Raw genomic sequence first — 23,001 nt, 5'->3', positions numbered from 1 at the left:
CTTGATTTAATTCTGCATGATATTTGGAACACTGACAAAGGGGACCTTGGAGGTCTTCTAGTCCAACCCTCTGCTTAGGCAGGAAACCCTACACCACTTCAGACAAATAGTTATCCAATCTCTTCTTAAAAACTCCCACAACTTCTGATGGCAACTTGTTCCACTGATTAATTGTTCTAACTTTCAGGAAATTTCTCCTTAGTTCTAGGTTAAAGTTAGAGTTGGCTAGGGTGACTCCATACATGTCCTCCAGAATGTGTTTTGGAGGACTTATATGGTTCCCCTAACCAACTTGCTCAGACTGAAGAAATTACTTGGAGAAGCAAGAAAACATTTTGAACCAACAAAACAAGAAGTCCAGTAGTAGTTGACTGCTACTACCTGGATGACTGAGAATCTTCATCAACATAAATCAGTGATGTGTTAATGTTAGATGTTTTCTTTGCCGCCTACTGCTGGATTGGGATATGTTTCATTGCAGTAATGGCAATCTGGATCTTATGTAGCAACAGCATTCCAGAATCCAGCTGAACTAAAACAGCATTCCAGAATCCAGCTGAAACAGCTGAACTAAACCAAAAGTGCTTCTTCTAGCTCAACATACAGTACATCAGTGAAGCATGACAGCACACACACACACACACACCAAGCAATCCATAATAGCTGGCATTCAGAAATAGGCTGGCTTGAAACACCGAAGTTCCATTTCAGACATCAGGCCAAATACATCCTCCATACTTTGAATGGAATATTTGGGTTCTAAGACAGGCTAACCCAGCATCCTAAATCTAACAGTAACAGGGAAGCCCAGAAGCAGAAATCCCCACTTTCTCCGATGTTTCCTTTCAAAAAATAAATAAAATAGACTGCTGAACATGGAGGATCCATGTATTTATAATAAATTTGTCCACCTCTTTTTTTAACGCCATCTAAGGAAGGATTTGGCAATCTAAAAACAATTACAAAAGCTTGTGAATCTCTTTCTAAGGGAAGTTTTCAAAGCAGCCACACAGTCCTGGGATGAGGGATGACTCCTTTGCTGATTGGAAAAAGGTCTCTGTTGAATATTTCATCCCATGACTTTTAAAAGCTCTTCAGAGTGGGATAAAAACCTTCACGGATGGGAATTAGCACTATGATTTCGCATTCCAGAACTTTACATTTATCCTTAGATCTCACAGGTTTCAGAAATAATACAGGTAGTCCTGAACTTATGATCACAATTAAGACCAGAATTTCCATTGCTAAGCAACGTGGTTATTAAGAGAATCATGCCCGGTTTTACTTTTTTGCCATCGTTAAGCAAATTAAACGAACCGGGCTTCCTCTATTGAGTTTACTTTTTGAAAACTGAACTGGAATTGGTTATCGTGTTACCTGGCTTTGCTGCAACCATCATAAATTTATTTATTAAATTTTATTAATTTATTAAATTTATATGCCGCCCATCTCACTACCCAAAGTGGGTGGCTAGAATGAACACAAAACAAGCGCTGGAATTTTGGTCACCTGAGTATAGGCATATTATCATGGTTGTAAGTGCCAGGACCAGTTGCAAGCCACTTTTTCCCGTTCTGTTGTAACTTCAAACAGTTGCTTAAATGAATGGTTATAAGTCGAAGGCTACCTGTACCTAGTAAACAAAAATACCCGATCCAGTCTAAACATCTGGCTGACTGCAAGCAACAACAACAACAATAATAATGCACTTAATAAAAAGGCATTCTGGTCTGTATTAGGCTTTTTTATACTTTGCTATTTCATTTCCATCTTTGCTGGCTGGAGAATTGTGGGGGTTGAAGTCTGCACATGTGTTGGGACCCTGCTCAGCCCAATTAGGAAGATCCAAAGGCTGTTTGAACCGCTTTCTTCCTGGAGATTTTGGAAATCAGAGAAGTTCCTCTTCGGCAGCCAAGCTGAACAGGATGGCTTTGGGAGTGTTTTCAAAGAGGGCAGCTCTGTTTTGAGCTTGTCCTTTCTTCACCCAATGGCCATAGATCCGGAAGGCGCAAGCATCAATCATTTTGCGGACTGGCTTCAGCCCGTACGGATCGCGCTGCAGCACATCCTGGGTAATCGGCTTGATGTTGCGGTAGGTGAGGTAGATGCGAACTGAGGCCAGGACAGTCAGGCAGATGACCTGGGAAGAGATGCTTGTTAGAACTGGCATCTTCTTTAAAGTATATCTGATTAGTTTGTGATTCTTTTCTTTTCTTTTCAAAGGATGCATTAATTCACCAGGAATGGGCCACCGCCAATAAAAAGGGGCTATTTTTATATACAGAGTGCTTTTGGTTCAATTCTTCGCCTCTTAGTTTGTGGTAGGGGTCACATACCATATTAAATTCAAGTTAACTTCCTGTGTTTTCCTGAAAATAAGACCTTGTCTTATATTTTCTTGCCACCAAAAAAGGCACCAGGTCACTCCCGGCCTCTTTCTTGCTGTCAGAGGCCTTCAGGAATGTCTTCTGTGGCTGGCAAGGCTTTCCTGAAGGCCTTTGTGCAGTCAATAAGAGAGCTCCCTATTGATCTGGAGCTCTGTTATCTGCTGCAGAGGCCTTCATGAAAGCCTTGCCTGCTGCAGAACAAATGGGCCAGCAAGGCAAGTGTTGGGCTGTGCGAGGCTTAGCTGTCCGAAGGTAAGTAGTAGGACAGCTCCACCGCCCCCCCTCATCCCCACCCTAGCTTAATTTTTACCCGTGCACCCTGGAATGGGTGGTAGATTAGGGATTATTTTTGGGGAGATATGGATTATATTGGGCACATGCTCCATCCCTCTCATCCCCACCCTAGCTTAATTTTTACCCATGCACCTTGGAATGAATGGTGAATTAGGGTTTATTTTTGGGGGGTATGGATTATATTGGGCACATGTGTAAAAATCAAGCTAGGACTTACTTTCGGGATAGGTCATATTTTCGGGGAAACACGGTATCAGTGCTGGTATATTCACGCAATATGCTATGCTCAAATAAATAAACACCATTGCTTTTGAATGTGATAACTGGATTCCTAAAACATGCTAAGCAATGGTTTGAGTTTCATAAAACCTGTGTCCACAATTACTCACCCCCATTTGAGCCTAGTTTGTTTATGCGCCATCAAGAAAAGCTTTAAACTAAAATTGGAGGGGGAGGGTGACCAATCTTTAGAACCTCTAGAACAAAAAACCAACCATAAATCCCAAGAAAAATCAAAGCACGAGGTAGGGAGTGATGAAAAGAAAGAAAAATTCAAACATTAATTAGGAAACTTATCCATGGACAGGCATAAATGTCTTAAATCTATATATAGATTATATATATATAATATATATATGCCTCTGTGTGTCTGTGTGAATGTTCTACCATAATTCTGGAATACTTTGAGCAATTTCAACCAAACTTGGTACACAGATGACTTACTTTCTGGAAACAAATATTGGGGGGGGGGAATACCCCTAAAACCCCTCAGAGTGGGTGTTCTGTTAAGATACAGCCTGTTGTGCCTTAAAATGGCTTCTACTGTATTGATGTACAATGGCTTCTACTATACAGCGCAGTGGAGTTGCCATGGTAATGGCTTCACAGTACTCCAGAAGGGGGCTCCCTCTAGTAAGGGGGAAAATCCAACATTAGAAATTATGTTTGGTCCGAACATTTTCCCCCTATAAATAAATACCCAGGCAATGCTGAGTTATCGGCTAGTGCTTATATACAAATGCTCAAAGCTTGGGGAACAAACAGGGTGAACTAGAAGCACTAGTACACCAGGGCAGATATGACATAGTTGCCATTACAGAAACCTGGTGGGAGGAAACCCATGACTGGGATGAATGGGCTGGAATGATGGATGGATACAAATTGTTCAAGTTGCTGTTAACTCTTGGCAACCACAGAGATAGATTTTTGACCGTGACAATCTGTCCCTAACCTGAGCTTTGTTTCATATATGGCAACACAGTTAATGTACATTATGTTTAATATACATTAATATATTGCTATTTACCAATTTTGGGCAAGATACTCAAACCTAATTCATGTGCTGAATAAATCACACACTTCCACAATCCCATGAACCAAAACTAAGGAAATTTGCAATGATTGAGTATGTTGTGTGAACATATCTTGTTTGGTTAGGATCCACAGCTCAACAGCATGATGCATGCAGGTCCCACAACAACCCCTGACTTAGCCTCCCCCTTTTCCACTTGAAAAGAACCCTTGATCAGAGTCAGCATCAGGCACAGCCTTGGGGCAGGTCAAAAAAGTAAAGATGTTGGGCAGGAATCGCACAATCTAAGCCCGTATCTATTTTACATGCATGGCAGAGAGGAAAAAGGGCACAGTTTCAATAGTAATCATCTTGACTTTGTTGAATCCCCCCCACCACCACCACTGCCCCATCCTTGGCTATTAATGAGAAAAACGGCCACCCCTTTCCCAGAATTCTCTGCAATTAGGGATACCCGGAATTTCCGGAAGGGGCTGAAGTGCCGGACTTCCTCCACCATGTACTGCTGGAAGAAGGGGTGGGTGAGGGCATCCTGCACAGTGAAACGATTCTGCGGCTTCACCACTAAACAGTGGGCAATCTGCAGGCAGAAGAAGAGAGTAGTATCTGAGAAGCTGAGACATTGCTTTTCTGAATGCAGTGGAAAAACACAACGGGTCTACCACTGGTTAGTACTAATTATTCAGAGGACCCTCCATACAATCCCATTACACAGGAAAATGAACACCAACAAACAAAGGGGAACCGTTTTCCAATTGGGCCCAAGTACTGTATTTTTGATGTTAAGGTCAATTTCTTGGTTCCACCACAAAACCGCGTTCGACTAAAGGGCGCTCAACGAAACCGCGTAGCTGACGTCATCACAGCGCGACAACAGCACGGAGAAAAAAGCACGCTGTAAATGCTAAACCTAAAATTAACCCCTAAACCTAAACCTAACCCCCCTAAACCTAATCCTAAACCTAACCCTAAACCTAACCCTTAACCTAACCCTAAACCTAACCCTAACCCTTAACCTAACCCTAACCCTAACCCTAACCCTTAACCTAACCCTAACCCTAACCCTAACCCTAACCCTTAACCTAAACCTAAACCTAACCCTAAACCTAACCCTAAACCTAACCCTTAACCTAACCCTAAACCTAACCCTAACCCTTAACCTAACCCTAACCCTAACCCTAACCCTAACCCTAACCCTAACCCTAACCCTAACCCTAACCCTTAACCTAAACCTAAACCTAATCCTAAACCTAACCCTAAACCTAACCCTTAACCTAACCCTAAACCTAACCCTAACCCTAACCCTTAACCTAACCCTAACCCTAACCCTAACCCTAACCCTAACCCTAACCCTAACCCTAACCCTAACCCTAACCCTAACCCTTAACCTAACCCTAAACCTAACCCTAAACCTAACCCTAAACCTAACCCTTACCTTAACTTGAATCGGCTTGCTTTCAAAGCGCTATTTAAAGTGCCCTTCTTTCTCCGCGCTCGCTGTTGTTGCCCTGCTGATGACGTCAGCGACGCGGTTTAATCGGGCGCGCTTTAGTCGAGCGCGGTTTTGTCGTGCCACGCAATTTCTTAATCATCAGGTGTTCCAATTACTTTGATCTTTCCCTACCCGGCATTTTTCTCCTTTATTTTTCTCCAAGAGCTTCTGGATTCACCCAGGTAAAAGTTACCTACCAAGTCTTTGACTGTATCTGATTGATCATCCCACTCGGGAGACCCAAATTTGTAATCTCCATTCATGATCATTCTTAACATCAGCATCTGCTTCCGGTGCCAGAAAGGAGGAGATCCGGCCAGCAAGGTATACATGATGACTCCTGCACTCCACCTAAAAAAAAAAGGAAACCATCAGGAGGATAGACTGAACATTTTTGAAGACCGGTGTTTGTCCACTGTTTTAGCAACAGAATATTTTAAACCCAGGGAAACAAAACATTCACTGACCAAATCTGAATTTGTTTCCTAAGCTACCCCATACAGTGCCAGCCTTCTCCAGATCAGTTCAAAAGATTCCTTGCAGATGAACAAATAGGTTGTTGGAGAACAACTTCATTGCAGCAGGACAGAGAGATTTTTCTGTCTTCTTTTCCAGCCATCAGTAGGTACCGCATTTTCCCGAAAATAAGATGGGGTCTTATTTTCTTTTGACCCCCGAAATAAGTGCTTGGCCTTATTTTCAGGGAGGTCTTATTATTTTTGAGGTGCAGGAGGCGGCAAATGTGGTCACCTCATGGCTGCTGCTGTGTTGCAATATTTTTGGGGAGGGCTTATTTTTTTGGGAGGGCTTATTTTAGCTCATGCGCTCAAAAGCCCAATTGGGCTTATTATCCGGGGAGGTCTTATTTTCAGGGAAACAGGGTAGTAAAGATTTAAGCAGACTAATGATCCTTATGGTTTTATTTACACAGCAATTATACCATATATTGTTATTGTTGGATATAAATAATTATATATGCTGTTCACACATCATTGATTGTGCTACATCCTCTGAATATCCCAAAATTATATACCATTTGCTTAAACCCAAATAACCCAAATTATTGTTTAGGATAATGAGTGAACTTGCCACGCAATCTTGCTTACATGTCAATTTCCTTCCCATAACCTGGATGATCTGGATCCATGGAACATTCTAGTATTTCAGGAGCCAAGTAGCCAGGAGTACCACAGATCTCTGCAAGAAAAGCAATACAAAATGTTGACTGAAACTTTGGTGACCTTGTTTCTGGAGATGCAAGTCTTGCTGGATTTCTGGAGTGAAAGGAAATAGGCGTAGCCTCAGTCAGATAAGACAAAAAACTCACAGCTGCATTCACACAATCTATAAGCCTTAGTTTTCCTTGGTGGTTTGGAATGTCAGATATTCCTAAACCAGTTGGCTACCTTATGGTTCAAGAGAGCACTAGCAATAGTACTTGTACACTGCTCCATAGTGCTTTACAGCATTATCTACAGAGTCAGCATATTTCTCCCAAAAATCTTAAAATCCCCTTATTTTAATGACCTTGAAAGGATAGAAGGCTGAGTCAACCTTGAGCCAAAACCAATTAAACTCAGGAACTGGGCATTATAAGATCCTATAATTTATGAACAGCAATTGAGCAAATTGTCTGTCTGTAAAATATCCCTAATTCAATTTCTGCCTAAAACATAACCTTGTGTGGAATCCTGAAGAAGTGCCTTCAGTCAATATAGAAAATTATTTATACATTGCATTAAACCCTAAGTTTCCATGGCTTACTTAATGATTTACAGTTGTCTATGTCCATTGCAATATGCAAAGTTTTAATATCCATGGTTAGCAAATTGTGATAACGAGCTTCATATAACATGCTATGGCTAGTTTGATTCATATAACATGCTACAGCTGATTCATTGTAGTTCTCTCCTTAGATAGCTATGTTCCTAAGCTTCATGACCACAGGCAGGCCACCAATTCACAGCCCTCTCCCTTAAAATCTCTGCCCGAGCTGGACAGGTGACCTTTGAGTTTTTCATTTTCCTGCAGCTGACATGAGAAGCCAAAGTCAGTGAGTCTGATGTTCATGTCGTCATCCAGAAGGATGTTCTCTGGCTTGAGATCTCTGTGGACAATGTTCAAGGCATGGAGGAACTGAATCACTTCCAAAAGAGCACGCATGATTTTCCTATAGGGAGAAAAGGATATGGTGGGTTAAATAGCAATAGCACTTAGATCTATATATCGCTTTACAGTGCTTTTACAGCTCTCTGGTTTACAGAGTCAGCATGTTGCTCCCAACAATCTGGGTCCTCATTTTACCCACCTCGGAAGGATGGAAGGCTGAGTCAACCTTGATCCTGTTGAGTTTCGATCTGCAAAATCACAGGCAAAAATAGTAACACCTCCCTGAAAATAAGTCCAAGCACTTATTTCGGGGATCAAAAGAAAATAAGACATTATCTTATTTTCGGGGAAACATGGTAGTTTAACCCCTGCCTAATACAGAAATCCATTAGTATTGCATCTCAAACTGAATTTCACTCTGAGCACCTCTTCTAAATGTTTGAAATCCCTGTATTAAATGGAAAGGCAAATGAGTTGCTTATGGCTAGCAAATAGAGCAATGTTTCTCATTCTTGCCAATTTTAAGATAGGTGGGCTTCCACTCCAAGAATACTTTATGCTGGCTGAGGAATTCTGGGGGTTGAAGTCCACAGATCTTTAAGTTAGCAAGGTTGAGAAACACTGAAGTAGAGAGAATAAAACATTTTGTACATGTCTCAAAGTACTTCAAATACACTAAGCTACGGCTGAGGTGAATCACAATACAATACAGTACAATTTACATTAAGATTGCTAAACTTAATCAACCAATGAGATTTTACTCACAGATAATCTGTATAACCAATTACACCATGTATTTCATTAGCTTTCAGGAGACCCTTATATGAAAGAGGTGGGAAGTTCCATGTGGGAAGTTCCATGAGAAGAGTCCTCTGCTCCTCTGCTCGCAACAGAATACCTTATGCCACCAGACTTGAAATTTTGGGCTTAAACAACTTAGAACTATGCCGCCTTTGGTCTGACCTAAGCGTAGTACATAAAAGTATCTGCTACAATGTCCTATTTGTCAATGACTACTTCAGCTTCAACCACAACAATACACCAGCACACAATAGATGCAAATTTAAGGTAAAGCACTCCAAACTTGATTGCAGAAAATACAAGTTCAGCAACAGAATGGTCAACGCCTGGAATCCCTGATTCTGTGGTTTCTTCCCCAAACCCAAAACCCTCAACTTTAACCTTAGACTGTCTACTGTCGACCTCACCTCATTCCTAAGAGGTCTGTAAGGGGCGTGCATAAGGGCACCAATGTGCCTACCGTCCCTGTCCTACTGTCTTCATTTAATTCGTATAGCAATAGCAGTTAGACTTATATACCGCTTCATAGGGCTTTCAGCCCTATGAAGCGGTTTACAGAGTCGGCATATTGCCCCCACAGTCTGGGTCCTCATTTTACCCACCTCGGAAGGATGGAAGGATGGAAGGCTGAGTCAACCCTGAGTCGGTGAGATTTGAACAGCTGAGCTGCAAAACTAGCAGTCAGCTGAAATGGCCGCAGTACTGCACCCTAACCACTGCACCACCTCGGCTCTCATTTCATGTATTCATAAGCATGTTTATACTTATATCTGTTATCTAATGCATACTTGATGAAATAAATAAATAAATAAAATAAACAATGTTTTGACAGATGACGAAATTGGTAGGTTGGTTGAAACAGCTCACCTAGTTTCCTTCTCACTTAAGGTCACCTTCTCTGTAAGGTAATCAAATAGCTCCCCTTTCTTCATTCTGTTTAAGGGAAAATGTAGAATATGTTAAAAATAAAGAAAGGCATAAAAATAAAACATGGACCCACAATACAACACGTCGGTTTCTATCTTGCATGTAGCTGTCTATCCCAGTGTTTCTCGATTTTGGCAACTTTAAAATGTGCGGACTTCAACTCCTCCAGTGGATTTCAACTTCAACACACTGGCTGGGGAATTCTGGGAGTTGAAGTCCACACAGGTTGAGAAACACTGATCTATGGTAGTCAAATATCAGGAATCTGATCCTTGATTTGTAAAGCTGAGAGATTGTGGAATTTAATTAAATGCAGATGGTCCTTGACTTAAGACTACAATTGAGCTCAAAATCTCTACTGCTAAAGGCAATTGTTAAGTGAATTTTGCCCCATTTTATAACCTTTTTTTGCCATAGCTGTTAGGCAAATCACTGCAGTTGTTAAGTGAATTGTCACTATTAAACAAATCTGGCTTCCCCCATTGACTTTGCTTGTCAGAAGTTGGCTAGGAACATTACAAACAGTAATTACATGACCCCTGGACAATGCAATGGTCATGCCAAGCAGCTGAATTTTGGTCACATGACGATGGATATCCTGCAATGGTTATTAATGTGAAAAAAAAGTCATGTCACTTTTTCAGTACTGTTGTAACTTTGAATGGTTACTTAATGAATGGTAAGTTGTGGACTACTTATACATAAAAAGGTGTCAGACAATTTTGGAAGATCTAAACAAAGATAAAAGGTTTTTAATGTATTACATTTGTTAACTGCTAAGGTCCTGTAATGTGCCTCACACATAAATTGTAACCATCTGTCTTCTTGCTTCCTCTCTGTCAGCCCACCCTTCACCCTAAATGATATCCTGTGTCAATCACTCTGTACATGTGTAAATGTCAGCTGTAACTCCCAAAAGATTATGCCTTTTAATAAAATATAATGCCTATAATTTATAATGCCTTGGTAAGGCCACACTTGGAATACTGCATCCCGTTTTGGTCGACATGATGTAAAAAAGATGCTGAGCTTCTAGAAAGGGTGCAGAGAAGAGCAACAAAGATGATTAGGGGACTGGAGGCTAAAACATATGAAGAACGGTTGCCAGAATTGAGTATGGTTAGTTTAATGAAAAGAAGGACTGGGGGTGACATGATAGCAGCAATATCTCAGGCATTGGCACAAAGAAGAGGGAGTCCAACTATTCTCCAAAGCATCTCCAAAGCAGGACAAGAAGCAATGGGTGGAAACTAATCAAGGAGAGAAGCAACTTAGAACTAAGGAGAAATTTTCTCACAGTTAGAGCAATTAATCAGTGGAATGATTTTCCTCCAGAACTTACAATATGCTCCAACACTGGAGGTTTGTAAGAAGAGATTGGGAAACCACGTGTCTGAAATGTTATAGGGTTTCCTGCCTGAGATTAGAAGACCTCCTAGGGCCCTCCCAACTCTGTTATTCTGTTAAAATGTGTTAGCTGAAATGGTGCCACCAAACATCTTCTCCACATCTGGAGGGCACTGAATCAGGAAGGGTGATTTAAATATTTCATTTATGCTGTGATTGTCTGCCTTACAATCTGCTTTTAAAAAAAATCACTACTCTACAAGCTTCTCTATACAGTACAGTATTTCATGTACGCTGTTATTGTCAACATTACAAGTTGCTTTAAAAAAAATCAAAGTTCTACAAGCTTCTCTAATGTTAAGGGCAGTTGTTACATTCCTTTCTAGCCCATCAGGTTTTTCATTGGCAAGAGTCCTCAAACAATCTGTTTTAAACAACTTTTTGAGTTTGGGACTTTCTCCCCCCATGGAAGCTGTAATGCTAGTAGAGCGGTTTCAAGCAGAGACCCGTGAAAGTATTACACAAGTCTAGGATACCTAAAAATAGTGTGGATCTGTGACCGCCAAGACCTTAGCAAAGGTTATGTGGAAATCTGAGGAGGCTAATGATATGGGACCAGGAAGATGAGACAGCTGCAGGCAGCTTCGGTCCCTTGTGGGTGGGTTGGTGGATGGTACAGATGGCCCTGAGATCAGCAGAGACCTTCACAAACGGTTAAACAAGCTGGTACAGATATCAAATTACAATATATGGAAGGAGGGAAGAACACAAGAAGTCCTTTGCTGGAGGCACCATGCGCCACCCTGCCTCTAAACACTGTGGCCTTTATCAAGCAGTCCAAGGCTTTTGAGAAGCTGGCAAGCATGACCATCTCCTCTTACTTGCCTAAGAGGTAGACTACTCCTGGACATGGGCATTTCACTTAACCATGAGGGCTTCTTGCTGTATTTATATTACCACATTGCCTGTATGAAATGTGGATAAACTACATATCTGTGACATGCATGATTCTCCCCTATCTTAACCTGTGAAATACCCTAGGCCAGTTTCTCAACCAAGGATTTCTCCTCATCCTAGTCCAACACTGTTACCATTTTTGTTTTTGTTTTATACAGGTGGTCCTCGACTTACAAGAGTTCATTTAGTGACTGTTTGAAGTTACAACACCAGTGAAAAAAGTGAGGTATGACACTTACGACTGTTGCAGTATCCCAATGGTCACTTGATCAAAATTCAGATGCTTGGCAACTGGTTCATATTTATGACCATTGCTGTGTCTTGAAGTCATGTGATCGATCACCTTTCACGATCTTTTGACGAGCAAAATCAATGGGGAAACCAGATTCATTTAATAACTATGTTACTAACTTAACAACTGAAGTGATTCACTTAACAAATATGTCAAGAAAGGTATTAAAACGGAGCAAAATTCCTTAACAAATGTCTCGCTTAGCAACAGAAATTTCAGGCTCAGTTGTGGTCATAAGTCGAGGACTGCCTGTAACTTAACATGCTGTGTGAACCCTGTTGATTATGACTTACTCACTAAGCAATGGTGAATTAAGCATGATGTGCAAACACAGCCAGTAAGATTTACTCCTGAGTAGACATGAACAGGATTGCATGGTGAATTGGCATCGTCTTATTTTGTGTGGTGGAAAAAAGGACAGTCATGGTACTTTTAAATAAAAAATAAATAAAGGGAATATCTACAAGAAGTACCATTTGCTTGAAAGCAAGAACTGGTAACACCACAAAGTAATAGAAAACGAAGAAGTTAAAGTGCTGTGGGTCTTAACAGTTCAAACAGACAAGCACCTGCCACATAACACCCCAATAAGAAAGGCAGAAAGTTTGGGTAGTGGGCGTGGAAGTACCTAGAGGCAGCAGAATAGAAGAAAAAGAATTGAAGACAATCACAAAATACAAATACCTCCAAACAAAATTAGAATGATTGTGGTAAAAGAAAGCAAAGATAGTACCAATGGTAATAAGATGTCTTGGATACAAATCCCAAAATGTGTGGAGCATCACTTGAACACCATGTCAGTACTGACAAAAACACCACCAGTCCATTCCAAAAGGCAGCTTTTACCTGGAACAGCTTTTGTCTTGCAATGATACCAGAGATGGGTTACTCCTGGTTTGGCCCAGATTGGCCAAACCGGTAGTAGCAGTGGCAGGAGGCTTCACTCACCCGCACATGCTCAAAACGGTAGTAAAAAAATTGGCAAACCATCATTGAATGATACCTTTAATACCATGAAACAACTACCTCTGTCTATCCCAGACCCTTGGGAAGGACTTAATAGATGGATAAAAATGTCAAATCCAGTCTAAACCGCCGACTGACTGTGCAACCAACCATAATAATAAAAATAAATGAATTTGTTTAACCTCTTTCAAGGCACTCAAGTTAGCAGTCTGCATTTGATGACAGAAAAGTCCACACTTGTAAATATGCGCTCTATTAAGAAGTGTCCTCTGAAGCAGTACGTCGATCTACCTCAAGGAGCATATTTCCACACAGATGATCCATTTGCCAAGTCAAGTTGGCCAGCATATGATGGTTGACATCACTTTCCTAGCTACAGTTGTGAAACTGCTTCCCAGGAACATAGAAAGCCTCTAGGCTGGAATACTGCAATGTGCTCTACATGGGGCTGCCCTTGAAGAGCATTCGGCGACTTCAGCTAGTCCAGAATGCGGCCGCGCGAGCGATTGTGGGTGCACCTCGCTTCACCCACATAACACCTATCCTCCGTGAGCTGCACTGGCTGCCTGTCGATCTCCGGGTGCGCTTCAAGGTGCTACTTATCACCTATAAATCTCTCCATGGTAGTGGGCCTGGGTACTTGAGAGACCGCCTACTGCCAATTACCTCCACTAGACCGATCTGATCGCATCGATTAGGCCTCCTCCGAATTCCATCTTCCAGCCAGTGCAGACTGGCAACTACCCGGAGGAGAGCCTTCTCGGTGGCTGCTCCGACCCTCTGGAACGAACTCCCCATGGAGATTCGGACCCTCGCCACCCTCCAATCCTTCCGCGCCGCTTTAAAGATCTGGCTGTCCCGGCTGGCCTGGGGTTAAGATTTTAACCCCACCCGAATTGTGTGACTGTTGTGCCTTCTTTTAATATGTTGTATTGTCTCCATGTTTGGAATACTGTTTGTCTTGCCCCCCCACCCTTCTGAATTGTGAGCCGCCCTGAGTCCCCCCAGGGAAAAGGGCGGCATACAAATAAAGGAAAACTAAAAAAAACAAACTAAAAACTAAACTAAAAAAAAAAGCACAAGGCAATCATCCATCCTAAAAAAAGTCACTTTTAGGAGGACATATTTGATACGTCCACCTCCCAACGGCCCCCCAAAAAAGAACTTTGGTACTTACAGATCAAACACCAGGAAGAAAAAGGTGTGAGATTCAAAGCTGTCCTTCAGCTGGACTGGAAATAAAATGGGATATTTTAGGAATGTGAAATAACATTACAATTTTTTTAAAAAACTGAGCAAGAATGGGAAGGTACTGAAGCCCAGACCCCTGGCTTCATTGCACAATCCCACAGACTGTTCTGTCTTTCCTCCAGCATGCCCTGGATCTTCAGCTAGGCATCTCTGAGACTGTCCACATAGTCTTTATCGTGATCTGGGTCATTAGTTCACCTATCCCAGCATTCTCCACTTTGACAACTAGTGGCTTTCTAAAATCACTGGCTTTGAAAAACAGTAGACTCTGAACCTGAGATTTTGTAAAATGTTGCATTGCCAAGCCATGATGATTTCTTTGGCTTATGGCCTAAGAAGTTGGGTGGATCCAATCAATGACAGGTTATTCAACAAGCAATTGTTAAACCAGGATGGTGCATTGCAAATACAATGAGGATTTATTGCTCAATAGACATGCATAAGAATCTCCCTGTGAATTGTCACTGTCTCATTTTCTCTGTATTGGAGGAAAAGACATTTGTGATTATTTATCATTATACAAGTAATCTACAATTAGATTCACAGTTAAAGACTGATGAAAACTTAATAACTGAACTTCTAACCAAGAATGGTCAACAATTTGGTGGTTCAAATCCCTAGTGCCGCGTAACCGAATGAGCTCCCGTTACTTGTCCCAGTTTCTGCCAACCTAGCAGTTTGAAAGCACGTAAAAATGCAAGTAGAAAAATAGGAACCACATTTGGTGGGAAGGTAACAGCGTTCTGTGCACCTTTGGCATTTAGTCATGCTGGCCACATGACCACGGAGATGTCTTCAGACAGTGCTGGCTCTTCGGCTCTGAAATGGAGATGAGCACTGCCCCCTAGAGTCAGGAACGACTAGCACATATGTGTGAGGGGAACCTTTACCTTTACCTTAATCAAGAACCTAAGAATTATTAAGATAGCAGGATAAAGGCAATCCCATTTTTGTGTGTATAAAGTTAGGGTATCCAAGTCCGATATCCAAAATGACCAATACTGAGGAAGATGTTCAGGTGTTGTTGGAAGGGCTTCAATCACAATTGGTATAATGGCAGATTTCTTTTTATATATATATATAAGCATTCAAGTTCAGTCTAAAAATCCTGGGATTTTTTTTCCCAGATTGCTTTTCCTCAGTCCTAACATCAACTGGGTGTAGCAACATCAGTGAATCAGATTTTCTTAGTTTCCGATGACTATTACATGGGGCATGCTATGAACAAAATGCCCATTCATTTATTCTTTATTCATTTAGGATGATGATGATGATTTCATGATACAAAAACTTGACTCGGGGAGATTTTAAATTTGGGGAGATGCCATTATAATATACGTATATTATTTCTTGTTTAGTTAATTTTAGACCTTTGGTTTTTCTGTGTATACCTCTCTATGCCTTTGGGGGCAGAGCAAGCTAGAAATATTAGTGCTGTAATAAATACAAATGCTATAACTTGCATTGTAGACATAAAGATCAACCCAGGAAGGATGGAACTGGATTGAAAGAAAAAAATACAAAAAATTCATCCTCTGTAGGATATATTAATGAGAGAGAGGGAGAGGAGAGAGAGAGGGAGGGAGAGAGAGAGGGAGGGAGGGAGGGAGGGAGGGAAGGAGGGAGAGAGAGAGAGAGAGAGAGAGAGAGAGAGAGAGAGAGGGAGAGGGAGAGAAACATGATCTTGTTGTCATTTATGTCTGTGTAGGAACGTTTGGGATTCTTTCCATGCCAGAAGATGCCAATGATTTTTTTACAAACAGCACAGGAATGATAAATTTGGTCATAGTTCTCTGTACTAGAAAGTAGCAATAATGTATTTTTTCCAAAATTCAACTTCAATCTAAAACGGGACTTTCTTAGTTTTTTCCTTTAAAAGCATTTGACTTCTCATCCAAGAAGTTTCTTCAGTTCTTCTTGGATGAGAAGCAAAACGTTTTCAAGGGAAAAAACCAAAAACGTCCAGTTGCCTTTTGCAAAAGCATGTTTGGGACAACCATGACCTGGATAACTGAGAATCTCCATAGATATTTAGGAATACTGTAGCTAACATTAACTGGGCACTCTTTTTCCAAACATACACTCTTCCTCCTGAAATTATATTTTGCACTTATAATAATGCTAATTCATCAGCAAATTCAAAATATACCATCCCAATTAGTACAAGGGAAAGAGGAGAGGGAGCGGTGATGGGTTCCTACTGGTTCAGACGGGTTTGGCTGAACTGGTAATGGTATGGGGCTTGGGTCACTGGAACCTAGGCTGCCACGCCCCTAAACTGGTTCCCTGGTCTCTTCTGCCGTCATTGGCATATTTCTGCCCATGCGCAGAACAGTTTTCATCCAACTGCACATGCACAGCAATGCGTGCGCAAAACGGCCTCTGAGCAAATTGCTAGTAAACCAGTTAAGAACCCGCCGCTAGGAAGTGGGGATAATCTGACCACTGATTTAACTGGAAAAGATCAACAACTTTCAAACAATAAAAGTGGATGGCAAATTGGGTGGTTTTGTAGTTGATCAGAAGGATTTTGGATTCTCAATTGTTTAAAAATTAGTAGAGGCTACCAAAATTAGAAATATATTTGTAAGAATATTGATTAAATTAAATTAGTCTAGAGCAGGAGTGTTAAATTCATGTCATCACAGCATTGTCACGTAACGTATTGGGACTTTTTTGCCTTTCGCTAAACCAGGCGGGGGTGGGGCCAGCACATGACGCATCTGGCCCATGGGCGCGGAGTTTGACACCCCTGATCAAGAGGCTAAATCATATGATGAACTCCTGAGGAAACTAGGCAAGTCAAATCTAACAAAGAGAAGGACTAGGGGGTGGCATAATAGTCAATCTTCCAATACTTGAAGGGCTGTCACACGGAAAAGGGATCAATTTGTTCTCCAAAGCATGTGAGGGCAGGACAAGAAGCAACAGATGGAAATTTATCAAAGAAAGATCTAATCTGGAACTAAGAAAAAAAAATCCTGACAGCTAGAACTATCAATCAGTGGACTGCCTCCAGAAGTTGTGGATATTCCATCACTGGAGGTTTTCAAGAAGAGATTGAACAGCCATTTGTCCAGAAAAGTAAGGGCTTGAGCAGGGAATTGGACTAGGTTACCTGGAGATCTCCAAAGTTCCTTCCAGCCAATGGAACATATGCTCTATGTTCTAACTAGCATATAATCACTATGTTTGCAAGATATAGGAAGAAGGGGATGGTTACGCATATCATGCAAACCCAGCCAATAGTAGTTTCAATTTGTTTGTCTTTACTGGTTTATTGCTATGGTACCATTAGGGTGATTTGGAAGCAAAATCTAACTTACTAATGTTAGGATGTCCACACACTTTCTGGAGGATGCTGATTTCTTTCAGAGTGGCTTCTCTCAGCTCCTGAACTTCTTGTGGGGAGAGATTTCCAGCTGTGATGTCTATAATTTTAACAGCGTATTCTTGTCGAGTGATTTTATGAATGCATCGACGGACAACACTGCTTACTCCTCTGAAAAGACAGTCCACACAAAAGAAATCTTAGAGAGAGGGAGAATTAGAGAGAGAATCACACACATAGATCTTTAAGGCTACTTTGTTCTCTCATGTTCAAAGTGATAAGAGGAGTAGCAAGGATAAATGGGTTTATTAAAATTGGTAGTTATTGGAAATGCTACTGCATCACAAATGCTTGTAAGCATTGTCTTCACAAAATAGTAAAATATCTTAACAGAAATGTGAAAGCTAAAGGGCAGTGATGGCTAAACTTTTTGGTGCCGAGTGCCCAAAGTGCTCACGTGCGTGAACGTGCACATGTGCACAGCCCCAAAATTCAATGCAAGCACCTCCCATGTGAAGTTTCCAAAAGATGATCTAATTAATTTACGAGTCTCAAGACAAAGTTCAAAAGAAACCCAGATCAACATTTTGGCATGTTCTTCTGTGGAGCCGAAACTGATTTCCGCTTAATGGCATATGAACTTTACTCTTATATCCCCTCCCTTCTATCTGTGTCATAAATCACATTCACCAACAAGGTGCTGCGGTAGGCTATGAACATGTGCATTTCACATGCCAGCTGTAGGAATATGAGACCTGACTCTGGCCAAAGGTATGCACAGAATTCTCCTCCCTTTTCTCCCTTTTTCTATGTCAACTTGATAGTAGTCATGGAAACACTTTACAAATTGACCCCCCACACATGTGTTGGTGTCCCCTGCACATGCATGTGCATCCCCCACGATGCGCCCCTCCCCCTTCTTCGCCCATTTTTGGCTTCCAGGTTGGTGTAGGAGGCCTCCCAGGCCCAAAATGGGGCATTGAGGGGCCTGCGCATGTGCGTAAACCCTCAAAATGTAATGTGAGTGTCCCACACACATGCATCCCTGCCCCCATGAATGCATGGCAGAGACCTGAAAAGGAGCTGGCCGGGGGAATTGCATGTGCATGCACGCTGGAGCTGGGCTGGGGCGATGGCTGGCGTATCCGGAGAGAGGGCTCTTTATGGCACCTGTAGCATATGTGCCATAGCTTCACCATCACGGCTATAAGATGAAATACAGTTATCCCACCCCATGTATCCAGTATCAGGGAATAGCCAGGAAGACTACCAACTTCATGTATAGTTAAAGGCTGCTCAAAAGCAAATTACATCTAGATTGTAGGAATTATAATCCAAACTGTTGTAGGTAGAGTATTTTCAGACTTTCTGTTCAATGGTAGCCATGATTTTCTGGAAGTCTCTTCTGAGGAAAAACTATACCCAACTCCATCTGTTACCACATTTATGAAAGATTTAAAATATAGTACTTTTCTTCAATATTTACTTAAATGCTTTCACTACACTTACCCTCCTTTTTTCAGGGAGCTGAAGTGTCACAATTCATTATCTTCAATTATCTGTTCTTGTAACTAAATTATTTGAAATATATTCAAATTAATTTGCTATGTTTTGAATTGATTGTGTTGAAATTGGGAATGTTGATTCAAGGAACAAATGCATTTTTAAAGAGTCACATAGCAAATTACCTATTACGATAGCACCTACTTTCAAATATTTACCTTCCCAAGATTTCCTTAGGTTCATATTTTTCATAAAACTCTTCAGAAGTTTGGCTATCAGGCAGTTCCTCAGTTTTGGTCATTTTGGCCTTCTTTTTTAGGAGCCTTCCAAAAGATTATTCTAAGATGACAAAATGCTGCAACAACAGAAAGAGAAAAAAAAACCCCTCAAAGTAATCTTTCTCCTAGTTATAATTACAGCAAGGAATTTCATATTATGTTGCTGCTCGTGATAAATATTCTGTAAGGGTTAGCTTCCTTTGTACAATTCTAGAACATGTTTCTCAATCTCAGGAGCTTCAAAATCAGAGGTGGTATTCAGCAGGTTCTGACCACGTCTGGAGAACCAGTAGCAGAAATTTTGAGTACCGTAGTTTGGAAAACTGGTAAATACTGACTGGTCCCACCCTCATCTATTCTCTGCCTCCCAAGTCCCAGCTAATCGGGAGGAAATGGGGATTTTGCAGTAACCTTCCCCTGGAGTGGGGAGGGAATGACGATTTTACAGTATCCTTCCCCTGCCACGCCCACCAAGCCATGTCCACAGAACTGGTAGTAAAAATGTTTGAATCCCACCACTGTTCAAATTGTATGGACTTCAACTCCCAGAATTCTCCAGCCAGCATCCAATTCTGGGAATTGAATTCCACACATCTTAAAGTTGCTGAGGTTGAGAAATACTGTTCTAGATTGATATGCAAAATTATAGAAATGATTGTCAGAATATTTTTAGACCTAAAACCTATTTGGAATATATGTTAATATATGTGTCAGATTCCACAGGGGCATGAAGGTAATTCTTTCATTCCACAAATTCAGTCTCACGTGAACTAAGGGCAGAGTATGAGTAGATAAATTGTTTTATTGTAGACCAAAAATAATCCTATTTATGCAGAAGTTCTGCTTATTTCAGAACAGAAATCAAGTGAGCTTCTTTTCCTAGGCTCCAGAATTTAAGTGGTTTCTCTTCTCCTTTTCAAAACTTTGGATTGTGACTAATTCCTGCTTTGCCAGTTTCTTTGTGTCATGTGAATCCATAAAATTGTGTTAACTGCATAAATCACAATTCACTTAATTTTGGTCAAAATAATCACAGTCAAAAATACTTGATGAAAACAGCAATTGGTGCGTTCACACATTTCATTTAGCTGAGATGTAGTTTGCTATTTTTTTAAAAGTAAATGTACAGAATCTAAGTATTGTGGCTTATGTACTGCTGCTGTGATTTGATTAATAAACCATGACTCATAAACTTCAGACTTAGGCATCAGTAGATACACTGGCATTAAAACGACTAATTCAGCCTTGATAACAATGTGTTCAGTTGTCCACCTATTTGAGCCTTCCCTCTCTTGCATCTAACCATGGTACCAACTTATTTTTATTTTCTACTCCATCCTCATAATGTTTCCTTCATCTCATTTCCAGCAACTACCTCTATGCCTGTCAGCCATTGTCCATGATGCTTTTAAACACAGGTTTAGCACTATTCATTCTTTTGAATGCACCTGCTCCAAAACACTTTTGCAAAATTAAAATGCATGTTTAACTTGGCCACAAAAAAGAGCCCTTTCTGTTTTCCTGACTGGCTTCCGTCATCATCTCAACATTTATACTGCAAAACTACCCAAGATATTAACCCTTCTTTCCTTAAAATATGTCAGCTGGTGTTGTGTTTGCTCTTCAGAATTAATTAGCCTCTCCCCAACTCTTATTAGTCTTTCATATAACTAAAGTACCTGGCATTTCCTCCTAAAATGATAGTAATTGAATCAATTCTACTGATTGATTATGAAAATGGATATGATTGTTGTTATTTTCTCTTATAATATTTTGTTATTTCAGTTCAATTGTGTTTCACACATGTACACAGACTAGAGTTATAAACTTACAATTTCCTTAAATAAATGCATTTATACTGCTGTATAAATAAGATCTTTTTAAAAAATGTGGCAAGTCAACTTTTGTCTAAATTTGTTAGGCATTGTCTAACAAATGTCTAAATTGAAACACACCACAAATAATGAGGATTCAGTGTGGAAAATATTGACCTGCCATAATGTAATTTCTCCATGGCCATAGAAGAAAGGCCAAGATAGAGGGGTTAAGAATAAGGCTGAATCTAGATGTTCTATTGAACTAAAAGCAATTTCCTTATATACTGTATATACATATAAATTCGTAAAAATCGAATAGATACCTTTCACCCTGGCTTCGCTGATAACGGATAAGAGCCTGTGGCCTAATGGCTAAGATCTCTGCCTAGTATGCCTAGTATGCCATATAGCTCAGGTTCAAATCCCAGTAAGGGTATGGCTAGCTGATGAGCGCTAAATAGCTTGAAATAGATCTATACTAGTCTCCCTTTATTTATTTATCAGCACAAATAAAAGAAAAACAAACACAAATATAACAAAGGCAACAGTAAAAATATTGGGTTTCTGTTGTGATGGACTCTTGTGAAGAGCCAATTGACAGATGATGGAAGCAGTTGGCTTCCTCCCATAATTGGGGCTTACCAGGGGTTGTAAAAATCGAATAGATACCTTTCACCCTGGCTTCACTGATAACGGATAAGAGCCTGTGGCCTAATGGCTAAGATCTCTGCCTAGTATGCCTAGTATGCCATATAGCTCAGGTTCAAATCCCAGTAAGGGTATGGCTAGCTGATGAGAGCTAAATAGCTTGAAATAGATCTATACTAGTCTCCCTTTATTTATTTATCAGCACAAATAAAAGAAAAACAAATACATATTTGTATATACACCCTGTGAGGAGCTGGTTTTACATATGGATCCCCTTGAAATCATGACATAGATTAGTTATTAGTTAAGACAGGTTGTTTTATATAAAGGACAAATGTAATCTGGATCTGAACAGTACTTTGATTCATTTCAGATATAGTATAGTGTGTATTAATTAGTTTGAGGCATACCCCAATTATTTTCCTCTTTCTGATTGCTAATTGTAGAAAAAATGATTCACTTTTGAAAGCAATACAAATTTACTTATTGCACTCATTAAAATGCAAATCAATTTATAACTTTTTTGAAATGCATTTTTTCTGGATTTTTTGTTGTTATTCTGTCTCTTACTGTTAAAATAAACCTACCATTAAAATTACAGACTGATCATTTCTTTGTCAGTGGGCAAACCTACAAAATCAGCAGGGGATCAAATACTTTCCCCCCCCTCACTGTAATTGGGGATTTAAAGAAATTTCAGAATGAAGTGTCCTTGGAAAGCAGACTGTAAGATCAAAATCTTTGTCTTGCATTCCAAAACCTTGAAGATACACTTTGATAGCCCAGGAATGGAAAATGCTATCTTGTTCTACAGGTTCTACAACCCTTATATTTAATATAGTGCTAAACCCAAACTCAGCCTTAAATCTTATTTAAATCAACTAATAGCCTTACAGAGTTGCATAATTTAATTTGCTAAAGACGACCAATTTCTTGAAAAAAAGACATGATTACTTACCCTAAACGTCATTTGCACAATCGCTGTCTTCTCACCGAGAGTAACCCCGCACATCCAATCCCAAAGCCCACCTTGAGAAAGAATTCCCTGTCTTATTTGATGACCAGCAATCAAACCACATAGTCAGCGTCAAGCGTTCTCTTTTAATTTGTTGTGGATCACCACTCACACTGTGGCGGCTGCATTGCCAAAAATAAAAATCGCAGTGCAATTCGAGAATTGTTCCAAGTCCTCCAGTTTGCACGCTCAGCTCCCTCTCTGCTTAGGTTGGAGTGAACCCTCTCTGAGGTGAAGGAATTCTTCAACAACCAACAGCGCTCCCATGAATGAA

At 40.5% G+C, this 23,001-nt stretch overlaps 1 protein-coding gene across 1 annotated transcript; it reads right to left on the bottom strand.

Moving 5' to 3' along the window:
• Positions 1-735: 735 nt before the first annotated feature.
• Positions 736-22,927, bottom strand: PHKG1 (phosphorylase kinase catalytic subunit gamma 1). Its single transcript, XM_087717302.1, has 10 exons — positions 22,671-22,927; positions 19,188-19,324; positions 17,462-17,637; positions 14,062-14,116; positions 9,263-9,328; positions 7,492-7,655; positions 6,592-6,682; positions 5,683-5,836; positions 4,448-4,573; positions 736-2,140 (listed from the first exon to the last, which is right to left on the bottom strand). Exons 2-10 carry the CDS (start codon positions 19,268-19,270, stop codon positions 1,889-1,891), a joined length of 1,167 nt encoding a protein of 388 aa, XP_087573428.1. The 5' UTR covers positions 19,271-19,324; positions 22,671-22,927; the 3' UTR covers positions 736-1,888.
• Between the last annotated feature and the right edge of the window lie 74 nt (positions 22,928-23,001).

The sequence above is a fragment of the Thamnophis sirtalis genome, unplaced genomic scaffold (assembly GCF_051295495.1).
Source record: "Thamnophis sirtalis isolate CommonGarterSnake01/CBP01778 unplaced genomic scaffold, rThaSir2_p1.2 scaffold_6, whole genome shotgun sequence".
NCBI classification, from domain to species: domain Eukaryota; kingdom Metazoa; phylum Chordata; class Lepidosauria; order Squamata; family Natricidae; genus Thamnophis; species Thamnophis sirtalis.
The sequence above is the reverse complement of the archived record's forward strand: the minus strand, read 5'-3'. Positions and strand labels throughout refer to the sequence as shown.